The sequence below is a fragment of the Bison bison genome, unplaced genomic scaffold, assembly GCF_000754665.1.
Source record: "Bison bison bison isolate TAMUID 2011002044 unplaced genomic scaffold, Bison_UMD1.0 scf7180017864495, whole genome shotgun sequence".
Taxonomy (NCBI): Eukaryota; Metazoa; Chordata; class Mammalia; order Artiodactyla; family Bovidae; genus Bison; species Bison bison.
Genome location: NW_011495054.1, coordinates 1,066,601 through 1,081,394, shown reverse-complemented (window position 1 = coordinate 1,081,394; position 14,794 = coordinate 1,066,601). Strand labels below are relative to the sequence as shown.

Genomic DNA, 14,794 nt, shown 5'->3' with positions numbered 1-14,794 from the left:
ACAACTCATTTTCTCCCATGGCTGCAGTTACTCTGTCTTTGCTGATGTGTCCTACGCTCTTCATCTTCAGACTTAATATGTAGATTCAGCTGCTTTCTGGTCGCTTCTATGGGCTGACTCTAAGGTGGCTCAAACTCACTGTGTCCAGATCTGCTCTCTTTGCCTTCCTGGTACACCCCACCCCCAACCCCCACCCCCAGGCAGGGTCTCTACTTTGGCAAAAGACACTACTCTCCACCCAGCTGTTTCAGGAAGATATTGGCACCACCCACATTTAAACCAACAGTCAAGCCCTATCACTTCCACTCCCCAAATCCTGCTTCTTATGTCCAATCCCAGTTTTCATTCCCCTGGCACTGATTCAGTGCAGAATTTCAGGGTCTCCCCCTGCACTGGTCACCTGGCCCCATTTGTCCTCCTCTTTTCTGTTTTTTTGACACAGTAGAGATTGTTCTAAAACTCAACATGTGATTATGTCATTCTCCTGTTTAACGACCATCAGTGGCTCCCTCGTGCACTGAAGATGGAAACTGCTTAACTCAGCCTCTAAGTCCCTGCAGCGTGCCTTCTTTCCGCTCTAGGCTTTCATCTCACCACCTTAGTCTCATTTTCTCCCCTGATTCTTCATCCATCGGCTCTCTTTCCACCCCCCCCCTGCTCTCCAGTGTGTTCCTCCATGGTGGGCAATTTGTTCCTCGTCACCCGTGTTCCTTTTCACTGGAACACGTGACCTTGCCCTCACCTGGACCACTTGTACTCAATCTTTAACACAGGCTCAGGAGTCCCCTCCTCCAGGAAGCCCTCTCTGATCTCCCAGACTGGATTTAGTTCCTCCTTTCTTCCCACAGTCCTGTGCTTATCCTCAGCATAGCATTTATCGTGGAATTTTGTAAAAACAACTGTTTCCTTGTCTGTCTTCCATTAGACAAGAGAGAATAGGGAACCTATGGTGGTTTTAAAACATCTACAAATTGATACTCCGTTTTATAAAAAAAGTAGAGCTTAATTCTCTTCACTTTGATTTACTGACTTGGTTCTAACAGAGTATGGTAGAAGTGACTATATATAATTTCTATGACCAGGTCATAAAGGCAGTGCAGCTTCTTGCCACCGAGCCTGTGGAAAGGCCTGTGTGGTGAGGACCTGAGGCCTCCTGCCAACAGCCATGTGAGTGGTCACCTTGGTAACAGATCCTCAGCTGTCAAACCATCAGATGAGACTGCAGCCCTGGTCAACATCTTGACTGTGACCTCATGTGAGATGCTGAGCCAGCTCAGAACCGCGCCCAAACTCCTGGCTATAGAAACTTGAGATCATAAATGTCTTTTTAAGCCACTAAGTTTTTGACAGTTCATTAATACTAAGCACCCAATACAAAGCTATTGCATGAATGAATGAATGAGTGAGTCAGGCAATTTGCCATGTTTGCATCATCAGTTAGAAACCAGGCATGGAGGTTTGCTATAGTCTCTCTACTACAGCCCACTCAGACCCCTCCCTCCATAATTTCACCCAGAAATCTTCAGACAGACGCCTTGCTCCTTCCAAAAGGGAAGTGCCCCTCTGCCCAGGCCGGGCCTCTGAAGAGCCTGGGTTGGGCCACCTACCCGAGTGCAAAGACGTCTGAGTGTTTGGAGAAGGGGAGCTTGTCCTCCTCTGTGTCGGGAGACAGCTGGCGGATGATCTCTGGAGCCAAGTGGCACAGCCAGCCGTTCTGGATACGCAGCTTGTCATCACGCCTGAAGAAGTGAAGCACAGGGTGAGCCCTGTTTCACAGCCCAGAGAGGACTGGTCTTCCATCTCTGACTGCAAGTCCCTGGACCATCTCTGCTGGCTTCCTTCTGTTTCTCCCCTGCTCTATGCTCCCCATAAGGCACTGCCTGACCTTGTACTTGAGGCCAAAACCCAGTGGGAGGTACAAGACAGGATGGTCTGGAGAGAGACGTTCAACACCCAAACGGTCATCCTGTTCCTTCGACACTGAGGCGCCCCCTCCTCCATCCTCATCGAACAAATAGAGCTGGTCCTCGTTATTCATGGCACTTATGTTCTATATGGAGCCTCAGTAAACACTGGATTAGTAGTGAATACTGAGAGCAAACCAGTCAATCCTAAAGAAAATCAGTCCAGAATATTCATTGAAAGGACTGATGCTGAAGCTGAAGCTCCAATACTTTGGCCACCTGATGCGAAGAGCTGACTCACTAGAAAAGACTGTGATGCTTGGAAAGACTGAAGGCAGGAGGAGAAGGGGGCGACAGGATGAGATGGTTGGATAGCATCACCGACTCAATGGACATGAATTTGAGCAAGCTCCAGGAGTTGGTGATTGACAGGGAAGCCTGGCGTGCTGCAGTCCATGGGGTCACAAAGAGTTGGACATGACTGAGAGACTGAACTGACTAATACTCCTGGAGGAGATATACAATATATACACTTGCATGCATGTGTCTCATATACATTAATCTTAAATCCTAAAAACAACTCACTCATCCTAGTCTAGTTTATTTTGCACAAGAGAAAATGGGGCTCAGAAGTATTAAGTGACTTGCTCTGAGGCTGCCCTTCTACCAGGGAGGCAGAGTTGCAAAACCCATCCAACTGGCCCGAGAGTTGGAGCTTCTTGCCCTGCACTGCACCACCTACTCCTGTGTCCGTGCCCTGGTCATCTCCAAGTGAGAGCCAAAGCAAGACTGCATGGCAGCCTCTCCTTGGACCTCAGTTGGGAACATGTGTATAGGTTGACCTGATAGAACACATTCTCTGCTAGAAAATAGGACTCAAATCCATTCATTAAAAAAACAAACCAACCATGAGTTTGCAGGGTCCAATGAGTTCTTGCTTCTAGAATCGGGGACACCTGCGGGGGTTTAAGGACCCATCTGTTGCTTACTAGCTGTGTGTCCTTGAACAGACCTGAGTCTCCACTTTCCCATCTGTGAAATGAACACATGAACTTGGACTTCAGATGACTGGCGCAAGAATGAAAAGGAGAAGGGTTGGGTCAGCTGCCAGGGCTACACGATTCCTGGACATCATTATTCCCTGTGGATGTTTTTGCGCCTTGAGGACACAGAAACGGAATGGAGGTTAGAGTCCAAAGTAAGAATGTCATCCAAGAGAGGGGTCGTGTCCTGGGCCAGCCGCCCTTCTCCTGGCATGCCCAGGCTGTGTGGGGTGGGATGCTGCTGCCAGAAGGACAAACCTGCCAGTTCCCATCTTACTCAACAGCCCCTTCTGCCTCCTCCTGACTTGCTGAGGCAGTGGAGCTTTGGAACTGTAAGGCTGGGTCACTTGATAACCATCATCCTGGGGTGGATGTAGGCACATGCCTGGCAGGGGGCTGGGACCCAGGCCTGGCACAGACACCCTGGGGTGTCCTGTTCCCCTGGTAATGGGCCTATCAGTGACCAACCCAAATTGTCTTCATTATGAGTATCACTATAGGTGGTTGGCACGATAGCACTGGCATCTTAAATGACACCTTTTCTGGATGACGGCAGAACAGCTGTAGACAAGGCAGTGCTGGGGATGGGCTCAGGGAAGCCCTGGCGTCTGTTTGGATGTCCAGAATGTGCTCACTGTTACTGTGACTCACCCTTGCCCCAGGCCCGGCTGATCTCCCCTTTCTGGGCACGGAGTCCTGTGGATGCCCCAAGGTCTAACTGAGGGAAGGGCAGGAAGGCAAGTAGCTCCTGCTGAGTGCCTACTGTATACCAGGAGTTCCAGCCCATTTAATTCTCAGGCGCCCACAATCAACTGGGGATCACTGCTGTTCTGTGGGTGAGGAAATCGCCTCAAAAATGTTTAAGTGTGTGCGTGTGCTCAGCTGCTAAATTGTATCCGACTCTTGGCGACCCCATAGACTGCAGCCCTCCAGGCAAGTTTGTCCATGGGATTCCCCAGACAAGAATACTGGAGTGGGTTGCCATTTCCTTCTCCAGGGGATCTTCCCCACCCAGGGATCAAAGCCGTGTCTCTGGTACTGGCAGGCAGATTCTTTACCACTGAACCACCTGGGAAGCTCCAAAAGCTTAAGTGACCCTCGCAAAGCCACGGAGATAAAAAGTGAAAGAACTAAGATCTGTTTGATTGCTAGTCTTTAAAACTCCAGCGACTAGACTCCTAACCACAATCCTACAAGAATTCCCAAACGGCACCATTTGGGAGCAGAGTTCTGAATTGAGTCCTATTTCCCCAGCAACAAAAAAAAAGCACAGGAAGTCACTGATGGCTCCTTCTGGGTAGCCAGGTGATGTGGGTCTCTGGTGGGGAGGTGTTACTGAGGGTTCCCTGGCCTCCTGTGATACTAACTGGGTTTGCATTGACAACCAGACTGGGGCACGGTTGGGGCAGGGTGCTATCTGGGGGACAAGGCCAGAAGCCATCTTGCCCTTGATTTGACTTCTCTTCCTGGTTAACATGGGGCCTCCATGAATAAGCTGAAGGTCATTCCATTTCCCTGTGCTTTTTCTTCAGTCTATGGCTTTGGAAAACCATGAATCTAATGGGAAAAGAAGCAGAGGCCCTGCCCTGCTTTCCCCAACTTGGGGGAAAAGCCACTGGCCAGGAGGATGAGTGTGGACCTGCCACCAGGAGGGAAGAATCCGATTTTTTTTAAGAGCCTTGAACTAGGTTTAAAGAGACACCTGCTGAGCCTCTTCATGTCTTGACACACAGTACTTAGGTTCATAATGACATCACCAACTGCTTTCTCTGCCCTTGACCTTGGGGTGATGGAAGCAGCTATTCCCCAACCAGGAAACTGCAACCTCAGTGAGCACCTGGCTTCTTGGGTTCTGCCTTGATGACCCTCTCCATCTATCTATTAATCTCCTGTCTCCTTATTTTCTTATCTTAGGGACTATAGATCATTTTGGAAGATGAATCTCTTTGGGTGAAGTAATATCTGAGAACAAACAAACCCTTAAGCTTCTCATTGTTAACTGCATCGCAAAGAACAACAAGATTAGGTTTTGCCAAATTTCAGATGGTCTGACCGAGATTCAAAGTATTATAGAGCATGAAGAAAATTCACTGTGCCGGGAGGAGTATTGGGGCTCCTGGGGCATACCTCAAAGAGATCAGAGATTCCCCAAATCAGCTGAAACAGGAGTACAAATAGAGAAGCCTGGAGGGGGGTGCAAAGCTGTCTTTCTGGAGAGGCACACCATTTGTTATAGAGGCGTGATTAGAGGAAACACACTGGGTTTACAGTGTGTGTGTGTGTGTGCACGCGCGAGCACAACTCTCCAAATTAAAAGTTACAAAGGGCAGACCTTCGGAATTAAGGGTTGTTTATTCAGGATCCCGGCTGTTTCTTCACTGGTCAGCTCAAGGCAGCCTGCTCCAGGGTGAGTGGTGGCTGAGCTTTAATTACTTAACGATAGTTAATGATCCTCCTGGGTGATACTGGGGAGGTGTATGCAAATTCATACTAATTAGAACAGCTCCACAGTGGCTATTGTTTATACTGCTTGATGCGCTCCAGGCGCTGTGCTGGACGCTCGCTGTGTGCTATCTTATTCTACGCTCATAAAGACCCTAAGGTAGGCACCATCATACCCATCATCTTCCTTGCAGGAACGTGGAGGCACAGTTAATGAGTGGCCAAGCCACACTAGGCCCTGGGTGGGTCTGACTTCAAATCTCTTGCTCTCAACTACACTCCAGCTGCACTGAAATGAAGGAATTCATATGAAAACTGAGCAAGGGTGCTTGGGTGAGTCCAACTTCCATGTGCGTGCTTGGAGGAAGGAGAGAGTCCTCAGGTGAAATTCAAGGGCAAGGGCATTGCAGGACTGAAGGAAGCTCTGTGCCCATTCAAAGGCACCACTTCCAAGACAGGCCCCATAGGACTCAGAGCCTCGCCCCTTGGTTAAACAATCTCAGGTCCAGCATCACGTCTAGGTCACTAAGGCCATTTGGGTGACTTCCCATCCCCTGACCATCACCTCTCGAGAACCCCTCAGGGCCCTTCCAACCAGCGCTCACCTGCCAGCCTGCAGCACCCCAGAAATGCTGAAGAGCCCGAAGTCTGTGATCACCACTTTGCCGTTGTCGTAGAAGACATTCTTGGACTTGAGGTCCTTGTGCAGGATCCCCTTGGCGTGGAGATAGCCCATGCCCTGCAGGAGACAAGGACACCTCTGTGCTCACTGTAGCCTGGCCTGGGCTCACGGTTCACACGCGCTGCCTTTCCACTGAGGCCACACATGCTGAACAGCTGTAGGCCTGGGGTCCAGACACCCAGGCTTGCAAGTAGGGTGGAGAAGGCATGGCAAGTGGGAACAGGCAGGGTCCCCAAGGCAGAAATCTGCCACCAGCCTCAGATCATAGCAAAACCATCTCTATCTAAGTGCTTCTGCTTCCTGAAAAAGAAGCAAGGGAAGATCTCCCCCGAGGGAAAGGGGCAGGGCCAAATCTGAAAAGAGGGCCCCCAAGAGAAAGGAACCCCTCAGATCTTATTCCACACCACTGCAGAAATTCACTTGTGTTCCTCAAGAGACGTATCATGAGGCAATAATCAAGAACATGGAGAAAGGCTTATGGGAGGTCAGGCTCAAGGGTGAAATATCTACATTTCTATTTTTGCCTTAATGAGCAGTCACAGTTTTATTTCTTTTTTGAAGTTCAGTCCTAACACATCCAATGGAGAATAAAAACCTGAATATAACGGAGTCACGAGGTACCCAGAAAACACAGGATGTTCTCGTTTGTTCTAATCCCAAACACCACCCAACAATTTGATAGTTCCCCAGCAGCTATGGAGAGAGATGGTTTACACTCATGGGAATTCAAGGATTCAGGGGGTAAGGAATTCTAGTCATGAGAAGAGCCCCTTGGTCCCTGCACACACCCAATTATCCTGACGACGGGACACCAGAAGGAAACCAAACATTGGTTGACCGTCTCTAATGGTTGTTTTAGCAATTGTTACACACACATGACACCTGGTATCATTCAGGTGAAGTTTAATTGCTTTTAAGCCCAAACTGTTGGTCTGAAGCTAGACCATGAGTCTCAGGATGGGGCAAGGTCTTTCTGAGGTTCAGGGAGGAGGCCCCAGACCCTACAGTACCTTCACAATTTCTTGGGCAATCTGTCTCGTTTTGTTGACATCCAAGACGATCTTGGCGTCTCTCACCACAGAGTAGAGTGTCCGGCCCTTACAGAGGCTGGAAAGCAAAAGAACAAAATTCATGGTTGGCAGTTGTTAAGATAAGGGCCACCCACAACAGCTATTAAAAGCGACACACAGAGGGAATTCTCAAGTGGCCCAGGGGTTAGGACTTGGCGCTTTCACTGCCAGGGCCCAGGTTTCACCCCTGGTTGGGGAATAAAGATCTTGCAAGCTGTGCGGCACACACACAAAAAGTGATGCATAGAGTGGGGCGTGTGTGGACACACCACTATTATGCCCCTGAGATATTAAGCCTGCTACTGGACCTTGATTCTGGTTCTGGGATGCAGGTCTGGGAGCAAGTCCTTTGGGGTTCTTCAGGATCTTCACCAGCTTCCCCCTGCCCGCCTCGGCATCCAAGGATACCTTCAGAGTCTAGCCTAGCCCAGAAGCAGGAATGCCACGTACTGTCTAACCCAGGCTCTCACAGGTGAAAATCTGCTCGAAACCGATAACTTGTGTGTGGCAGTCCACAGGCAGCACTCAGACGGCACTCTGCTGGCCCCTCATCCCAGTTGCCATCACTTGCCAGGAGCCACTGGTGTGTGGGGACAGTGACGAAAGACCAGCAAAGCCATCGCTGATGTGTACTACGTGAATGATGTATTCAAGCCTTTGGACAGGGGTGTGTAAACACCAGTAACACTCCCCCAAACCAGATGCCTGTCTGGACAGAGGATTTTCAAACTATTTGCAGCCTCATTGAGTTCATTTTGAGGACCAGCGGTTCAAGATGAGTGACAAGATGAAAAAGGACATTATACAGTGACAGTAACACCTCATTTAATCGCCAGCATGTTTATCCATCCGTTTCCTCTGCAATGAGCACGATTCCTGATGCACACAGACCACACACTCGATGAACAGTCACCAAATGAATGAGAGAATGAATGAGTTCTAGATTCCCCATGGCATCCCCACCCCTAGGACCATGTCTCACTCACTGCATCCACTACTGGCTGGAAGAAGAAGGAAGGACACTAGGAACGTTCATTTTCTGTGTCAAAATGATGGCATGACTTTTTCTTTTAATCTGTGACTTGACTGCTAAAATGTTCTTGGCTTCGTATTCATTCCTTTAGTAGTTACCAAGCCCTGCTGTGGGCTAGAATCAGCTGAGATCCTGTGGTTATAGCCAGAACTTTGGTGTCAGAAGGGCTCTGCTCTTCACCTACCATGTGTCTTGTGTCTTTCAGTGGGCTACCTAACCTCTCTGGGCCTCAGGTTCCTCATCTATCGAAGGATCTAAGGAGACCTAGCCACAAAGTTAGTAGAGGACTGAATAAGAGAAGATCTCTCTCACTGGTGTCCACCAATGAGAACAGGGGCCTAGTGTCAGATTGGGTTGGAACCGTGGTATGTCTGTCAGTGGCTGTGACCCTGAGCAGGAGAGTTAACCTCTCTGAGCCTCAGTTTCATTATCTGTAAAATGGGGTCAATACAGATTTTGCTTTTATCAGCTTACTTAGGAGAATCATATAAAATCGGGTGTGTCAGGGTGTAGGCAATTCTCCATGCCCAATACAGTCACTATTCCTGAAATGCTGGCTATTACGAGAGGTGGTAAATGATCAATAAAACGGTGAACATACACACACATACTTGTGTGCAAATATATATAAGAATTATATATTTATACACACGTCGCATTGGTCTGTCCACGTATTATCTACCCATCTGTCCACTTGCTCATCATGCTACCTATAATCACTCATGATCTTTGACTAAGGTTGGTTTCTTCACCTGCTTGAAGTGAGATTCCCAGGGTAGCTGACTCACAGACAGGCTGATTCTGCTGTCCAAGGCTGCCCAGTTTGTCAGCGGGTGACAGCCATGGTGACTCAGGGCTGTCCCCTCTTGCTGGGTAGTGCATTTGCTGTGGCTGCTGGAGGCGAGGTGGAGGAGCGGGGAGTGGGCTGCACAGCCAGTTAGACCGAAGTGACATTTAAGTATTCAGGATGGTGGAGACCGTGGGTGGATTCCCTCGCCCAGAGACGCTGTTCCTGAATAGTCACCTACGCTGATTATCCGCCAGAGCCCAGAAGAAATATTATATGTTCCCACTGTAGACAGCATGGTGAACAATTGCAACAGGCTCCAAGACTCCTAGACTCTCAGAGTGATTGTGTAGAAGTTGCAGGGTTCAAATGTCCATCCCTGTCTCCTTTCCCCTGCTCACATCCTCCTTTCCAGCAGCAGCTGCTGAAGTCTGTGCTTCTCCTTCCACCTTAGGGCATCTGGAGCCCCGTGGACACACACACACACCACCTATGGCATCTGGAGCCCCCTGGACACACACACACACACACACACACACACATTCACACACAGGCTGGTAGGATATCAATTGGTAAGATCACAGCTTGGCACATCCACTAAAGCGAAATATACAAATAACTCAGGACCAGCAATTCCTTCCCTAAGCATGTACCCAGGAGGCATGCATACTCACACTGACCTACAGACATGTACCAGAATGTACTAGAATATTCTAGAATGTTAATAGCAATCCATTCATATTAGCCCCAAACTGGAACCTACCCACATGTCCACCAACAGAAAAATGATGATACATCCATGTAACAAAATACATTCATACTGGATTATTAATAAGCAAATTATTGCTAACTGCAAAAGGCATGAAGTTCTAAACAAATGCTGAGCAAAAGAAGCCACACAAACACTGAATGATTCCATTTACATGAAGTCCAAAAGCAGACAAAACTGGTTTATGTGCTACAAGTTAGCACAGCGGTGACCTTTCATGGGGAGGCTGGAAAGGGCGTGAGGGTGCTGGGGGCAGGTGATGCGCCATATTTTGCTGTGGATGTTGGTTATACGGATGTGTGTTTAGTGAAAATCCATCAGGCCGTCCTCTTAGGATATGAACACTGTGATAGATACATTATCCTTCCAAAAATATATACTTAAAAAAAAATCCGTGATTACTGGGCATATACCCCTAAGAAAACCAAAATTGAAAGAAACACATGTACCCTAATGTTCGCTGCAGCACTATTTACAATAGTTAAGACGTGGAAGCAACCTCGATGTCTATCAACAGGTGAATGGATAAGGAAGTTGTGGTACATACACACAATGGAATATTACTCAGCCATGAAAAAGAACACATTTGAATCAGTTCTAATGAGGTAGATGAACCGATAGCCTATTATACAGAGTGAAGAAAGTCAGAAAGAGGAAAACAAATGTCGTATATTAACACATTTATATGGAATCTAGAAAGATGGCACTGATGAACCTATTTGCAGGGCAGCAGTGGAAACACAGACACAGAGAACAGACTGCTGGATACAGCGGGGGAAGGAGAGGGTGGGATGAATTGAGAGAGTAGTATGGAAACATACACATTACCATATATAAAACAGATAGCCAGTAGGAACTTGCTGTATGACACAGGGAGGTCAAATCAGGTACTCTGTGACAACCAAGAGGGGTAGGATGGGGCAGGAGGTGGGAGGGAGATTCAAGAAGGAGGGGACATATGGATACCTATGGCTGATTCATGTTGATGTATGGCAGAGACCAACACAATATTGTAAAGCAATTATCCTCCAATTAAAAGTAAATTAAAAATCAGTGAGGAAAGGATGAACCATTAATACATGGTGTTGAAACAAAATCCCAGCCAATATCGACACCCCTGGTATCCGTTTCTAAATGTTTCACACAGTCCAGAGGGACAGTACCTGCAGGGGAAAGGGGGGCAGCGTGCAGGGCTGAGCCTGCTCAGGTGTGTATACGTGGCTGAGTGAGAGCAGGTGTGGGGTGAGGGCTGAGCTCTGAGCAGAACAGGCACTGGGCAGGCGCACGAGTGGCTGAGGCTCCAATAGTCCAGGCAGGTCGGTCCAAGTATCCGCGGCAACTGCTCTGAGCATGGGATTTCTGTGGCTAATGCCAGTGCCCTAAAAGCCACTGGTGGATGCGCGGTGGGGAAGGGAAGGGAGGATGGGATGGTTTTCTGAGCACGTGTGGAACCTAACTCACCCCAGCATCCTCTCAGCATCCCTGCAGGGTCCACGCTGTCACCCACCTCTTACAGACACCCAGAGGGGCAGAGGACCTGTGTCAGGGACACAGCCACGGCATCCACGGTGCGGGTGCCAGGTGCTGGACATGATTCGGGGGCCATGCAAGAGACACAGGGCTGAGGGAATCCAAATTCCAACTCTACCCTTTACTGCTTGTTGGGTGACCTGGGGAAGTGACTTCAAACTCGGCCTCCTCATGTGTAAAATGGGGATAATAGTAACAATACCAGCTAACACAGGCCGAGCCCTTTATATGTGCCCAGCGCCAGTCTAAGCCTAGAACCCAGGAGGTGGGCACTCTCTTGGTGTTTCACTGCTTTCAATGGGCATTTCCTCACATTGTAACGAGCATCTCTGAAATCAGAATGCGTTTTGCATTCATGGACAGGTGACAGTTTTACGGGCACTGCCTTTTTCTGGGGTACATGGAAGAAATGGCACATGTTCTAGTCGATGGCATCTTTGACTTCACCGAGTTCAGGATCAGCCCCATTTCTACAGATGAGGCTCGGAGAGGTGAAGCTGACCTGGGATTTGAACCCAAGCAGGCTGCCTCCAGGGTTTATGTTCTTAACTCCTATCTTTTAGCAATTGATGGGGAGTTAACTCCCACCTTAACAATTTTTTTCAGACTCCAACATATCATAGGCCCTCAGTAAATGGTGGCTGTAATATCACTACGAACATCCACGATAGCAATGAAGATTAATGGGGTCCACTGCCCTCAGTAGCAGAGTTAGTCTGGAGGTCAAGAGAAGGTGTTTTGGTGGCTTACAGATATATTTAGAACCTCTCTAGCTTCTGGGGCGTATCCTCAAGAGCTAGTGTACACACAGCATCTCTCTCTGCAACAAAGATCCTATTCTTCTGAGAAGAGGAGCATGGACTGGGAATTTCCCATCTTATCTACAGGTCACTGTCCCTCCCAGCCCTGGCCCCAGGCAGCTCATAAAAGGCTGTCTTTGATCCCACATCCCAGGTGACACAGTAAACCTTTGGTGCAGCAAGTGTAAGATTTTTATTGTAAATCGGCCTAAAAGAGGCTTGTCAAAACCGATCAGATAAAACCATCTAGTGGGTTTCTCTCCAAGGGCCTCTGTTCAAACTGGCTCATTCTGCCAAAACAGTGGCTGGGAAAGAAATCTGAACGCCATAGCAGCTGTTTCCTTTCTCTCCCACAAACTCCTCACCGTCAAAGCCAGGGAGCCAGGCCAGTGTGAATGGTGGGGAGTGGGGGCGGGGGGCAACCTCCTCTGAAGACTGACAGACCGGCTCCCAGCCCAACTCTGCCCGCTCTAAGCCCACACGCCCTGGGGACTCACTGTGGCTCACCTGTGCTCCCATCGGTAACTGCGGTCAACTCAGTAACAGTCCCCCAAAGACATCCACAGGCTTCCCTGGTGGCGCAGTGGTAAAGAATCCACCTGCCGATGCAGGAGACATGGCAGATGCAGGTGTCAGGGGTTAGATCCCTGGGCCAAGATCCCCTGGGGAAGGAAATGGCAACCCACTCCAGTATTCCTGCCCGGAAAATTCCATGGACAGAGGAGCCTGGCAGACTCCAGTCCATGGAGTCGCAGAGTCAGACACTACGGAGCATGTATGCAGAAAGAATATTTACGCGCAAAAGGGATTCTGTAGCTGTGATTAGATTAAGGTTCTTGAGGTGGGGAGACTACCCTGGAGGATCAGGGTGGGCCCAACATGTCATCACAAGGGTCCTTGTAAAAGGAAGGCAACAGTTGAGCGAGGGAAGGTGGCAAGTGAACCAGGAGGCAAAGGAGAGGCAGAGGGAGATCGGAGGACGAGGACGGTAGAGGAGGCTGAGTGATGTGATGTGAGAAGGAATCAACCAGTCTTTGCTGGCTGTGGGGATGGAGAAGCGGCTGCAAGCCAAGGGATGCAGGCAGCCAAGAGAAGCTGGAAAAAGCAAGGTGTGGGTTCTCCCCAAGGACTCCCCTCCCCGAACAGAATGCGGCTCTGTCCAAGCCCTGATTGTAATAACCCTGTGAGACCCATTTTGGACTTCCAACCTTCAGAGCTATATGTTTTTGTTGTTTCAAGCCACTGAGTTCATGGTAATCTTACTGCAGCAACTGACTTACTCAGCGGTAGTAAGTAGTGTCGCAGATAGGGTATGAGGGGGAAATGGGATCACGGAAGTGCAGTGCTAGGCCCAGCAACTGGCCAGAATGTGTACGCCTTGAACATGGCTCACATCACACCTAATAATGTTAATATTATGTCTAATAATATTCTAATATTACCTCTAATAATAACTCTCTCCTGTCTGGATGACTATGATGCCCCTCATGGCCACTCTGCCTCTCCCAATTCATCTTCCATCCAGAACTTTTGAGTGGCAGCTTCAAAATGCAAAGCTGACCAGGTCACTCCCCCACTACAATGGCTCCCCACTGCCTAACAGTGGACACAGACCTGACTCTTCCAGCATCCAAAGATCCTGCAGAGTCTGGCCCCTGCAGATGACTCACCCCTTTGCTCATGGAGCTCCAGCCACAGTGGCCTAGCTCAGGGCCGCTGCCCGCCAGCTCATCTTTTTGGCCTGCGATGCTCTCCCCATCTGGCCTCAGAAGCCTCCCCAGCTAGGTCGGCCCCTGTGGCACCGGGCACTCCATCTTTGCAGCCTTTGTTGTGGTTGCCATTCCACATGGGTCAGCTGGAGTCTTTGATTACGGGCCGTCTCTCCCTCTGGACTGTACACGCCATGAGGGTAAGGTCTAGCCTACTTGGCTGCCACTGTCCTCCCAACATACAAAAGCTTCTGAAGGATGGAGAGATGTGATGCCTCCTATGGCCAGGCCTCCTCTTCCAGGGTTCCTGGGTGTGGGATCCCCACCAGAGCATCCACATCACATCCAACCAAACAAAAACACCTTCTCAGGGGCCTGTATCTTTACCTTTCTTGGCTTGTTTTGCTTGTGGGCTTTTTTGGGAAGTTCTAAGGGGCTCTGGATGAAAGTAACAATTGGTCCTTTTAGGAAGGAAGGGGTGTTGGACTTTTGGGCAGGCTCGGTCTTGCATTTGAATGTCCCTCGACAGGGCACGTAGGTCTCCTCTGCCACATCTGCTCCACTTCCTGCAGTGACACCACCTGCCTGGACCTCACAGGTATTTAAGCACTGGGGCAGTGGCCAACAAACTTGAGTGTGCGTGAGAATTCCCCGGAAGGGCTTGGGAAAACAAAGATGGCTGTTCCCACCCACAAGAGATTCCGATTCTGAGAGTCCAGGGGGAGCCCTGAGAATGTGCTTTTCTGACAAGTTGCCAGGTGACGCTATTAATAACGCAGGTGGTCTGGGGCCCCCACTTTGAGACCTGTCATTCAAGCCAATCTTGTTTTCCTGAGCCCCAGAGATCATTAAGTTCACAATCACAGTCCCTTTAGTGAGTGCCATTTGGACCCGGTACTGTTCTAGGTGTAACAGATACAGTGAGTGAGGCGGGCCCATCTTCATCTGGGCCTGCCGGGATGAGGAGAATTTAGGCGATAAACACGTAAGCCAGCAAATTGATGAACTTTCCGGGTGGAATGAAG

The 14,794-nt window shown here is 49.2% G+C and overlaps 1 protein-coding gene across 1 annotated transcript in view; it reads right to left on the bottom strand.

Moving 5' to 3' along the window:
* The window catches only part of KSR2 (kinase suppressor of ras 2), a 429,355-nt gene that overhangs the window by 5,020 nt on the left and 409,541 nt on the right, over positions 1-14,794 (bottom strand). Inside the window, exons 16-18 of the mRNA XM_010828829.1 lie at positions 7,082-7,178; positions 5,995-6,128; positions 1,608-1,739 (exon numbers count right to left, since the gene is read on the bottom strand). Coding sequence (XP_010827131.1) covers positions 1,608-1,739; positions 5,995-6,128; positions 7,082-7,178 — 363 coding nt within the window. The remainder of the gene's footprint in view (positions 1-1,607; positions 1,740-5,994; positions 6,129-7,081; positions 7,179-14,794) is intronic.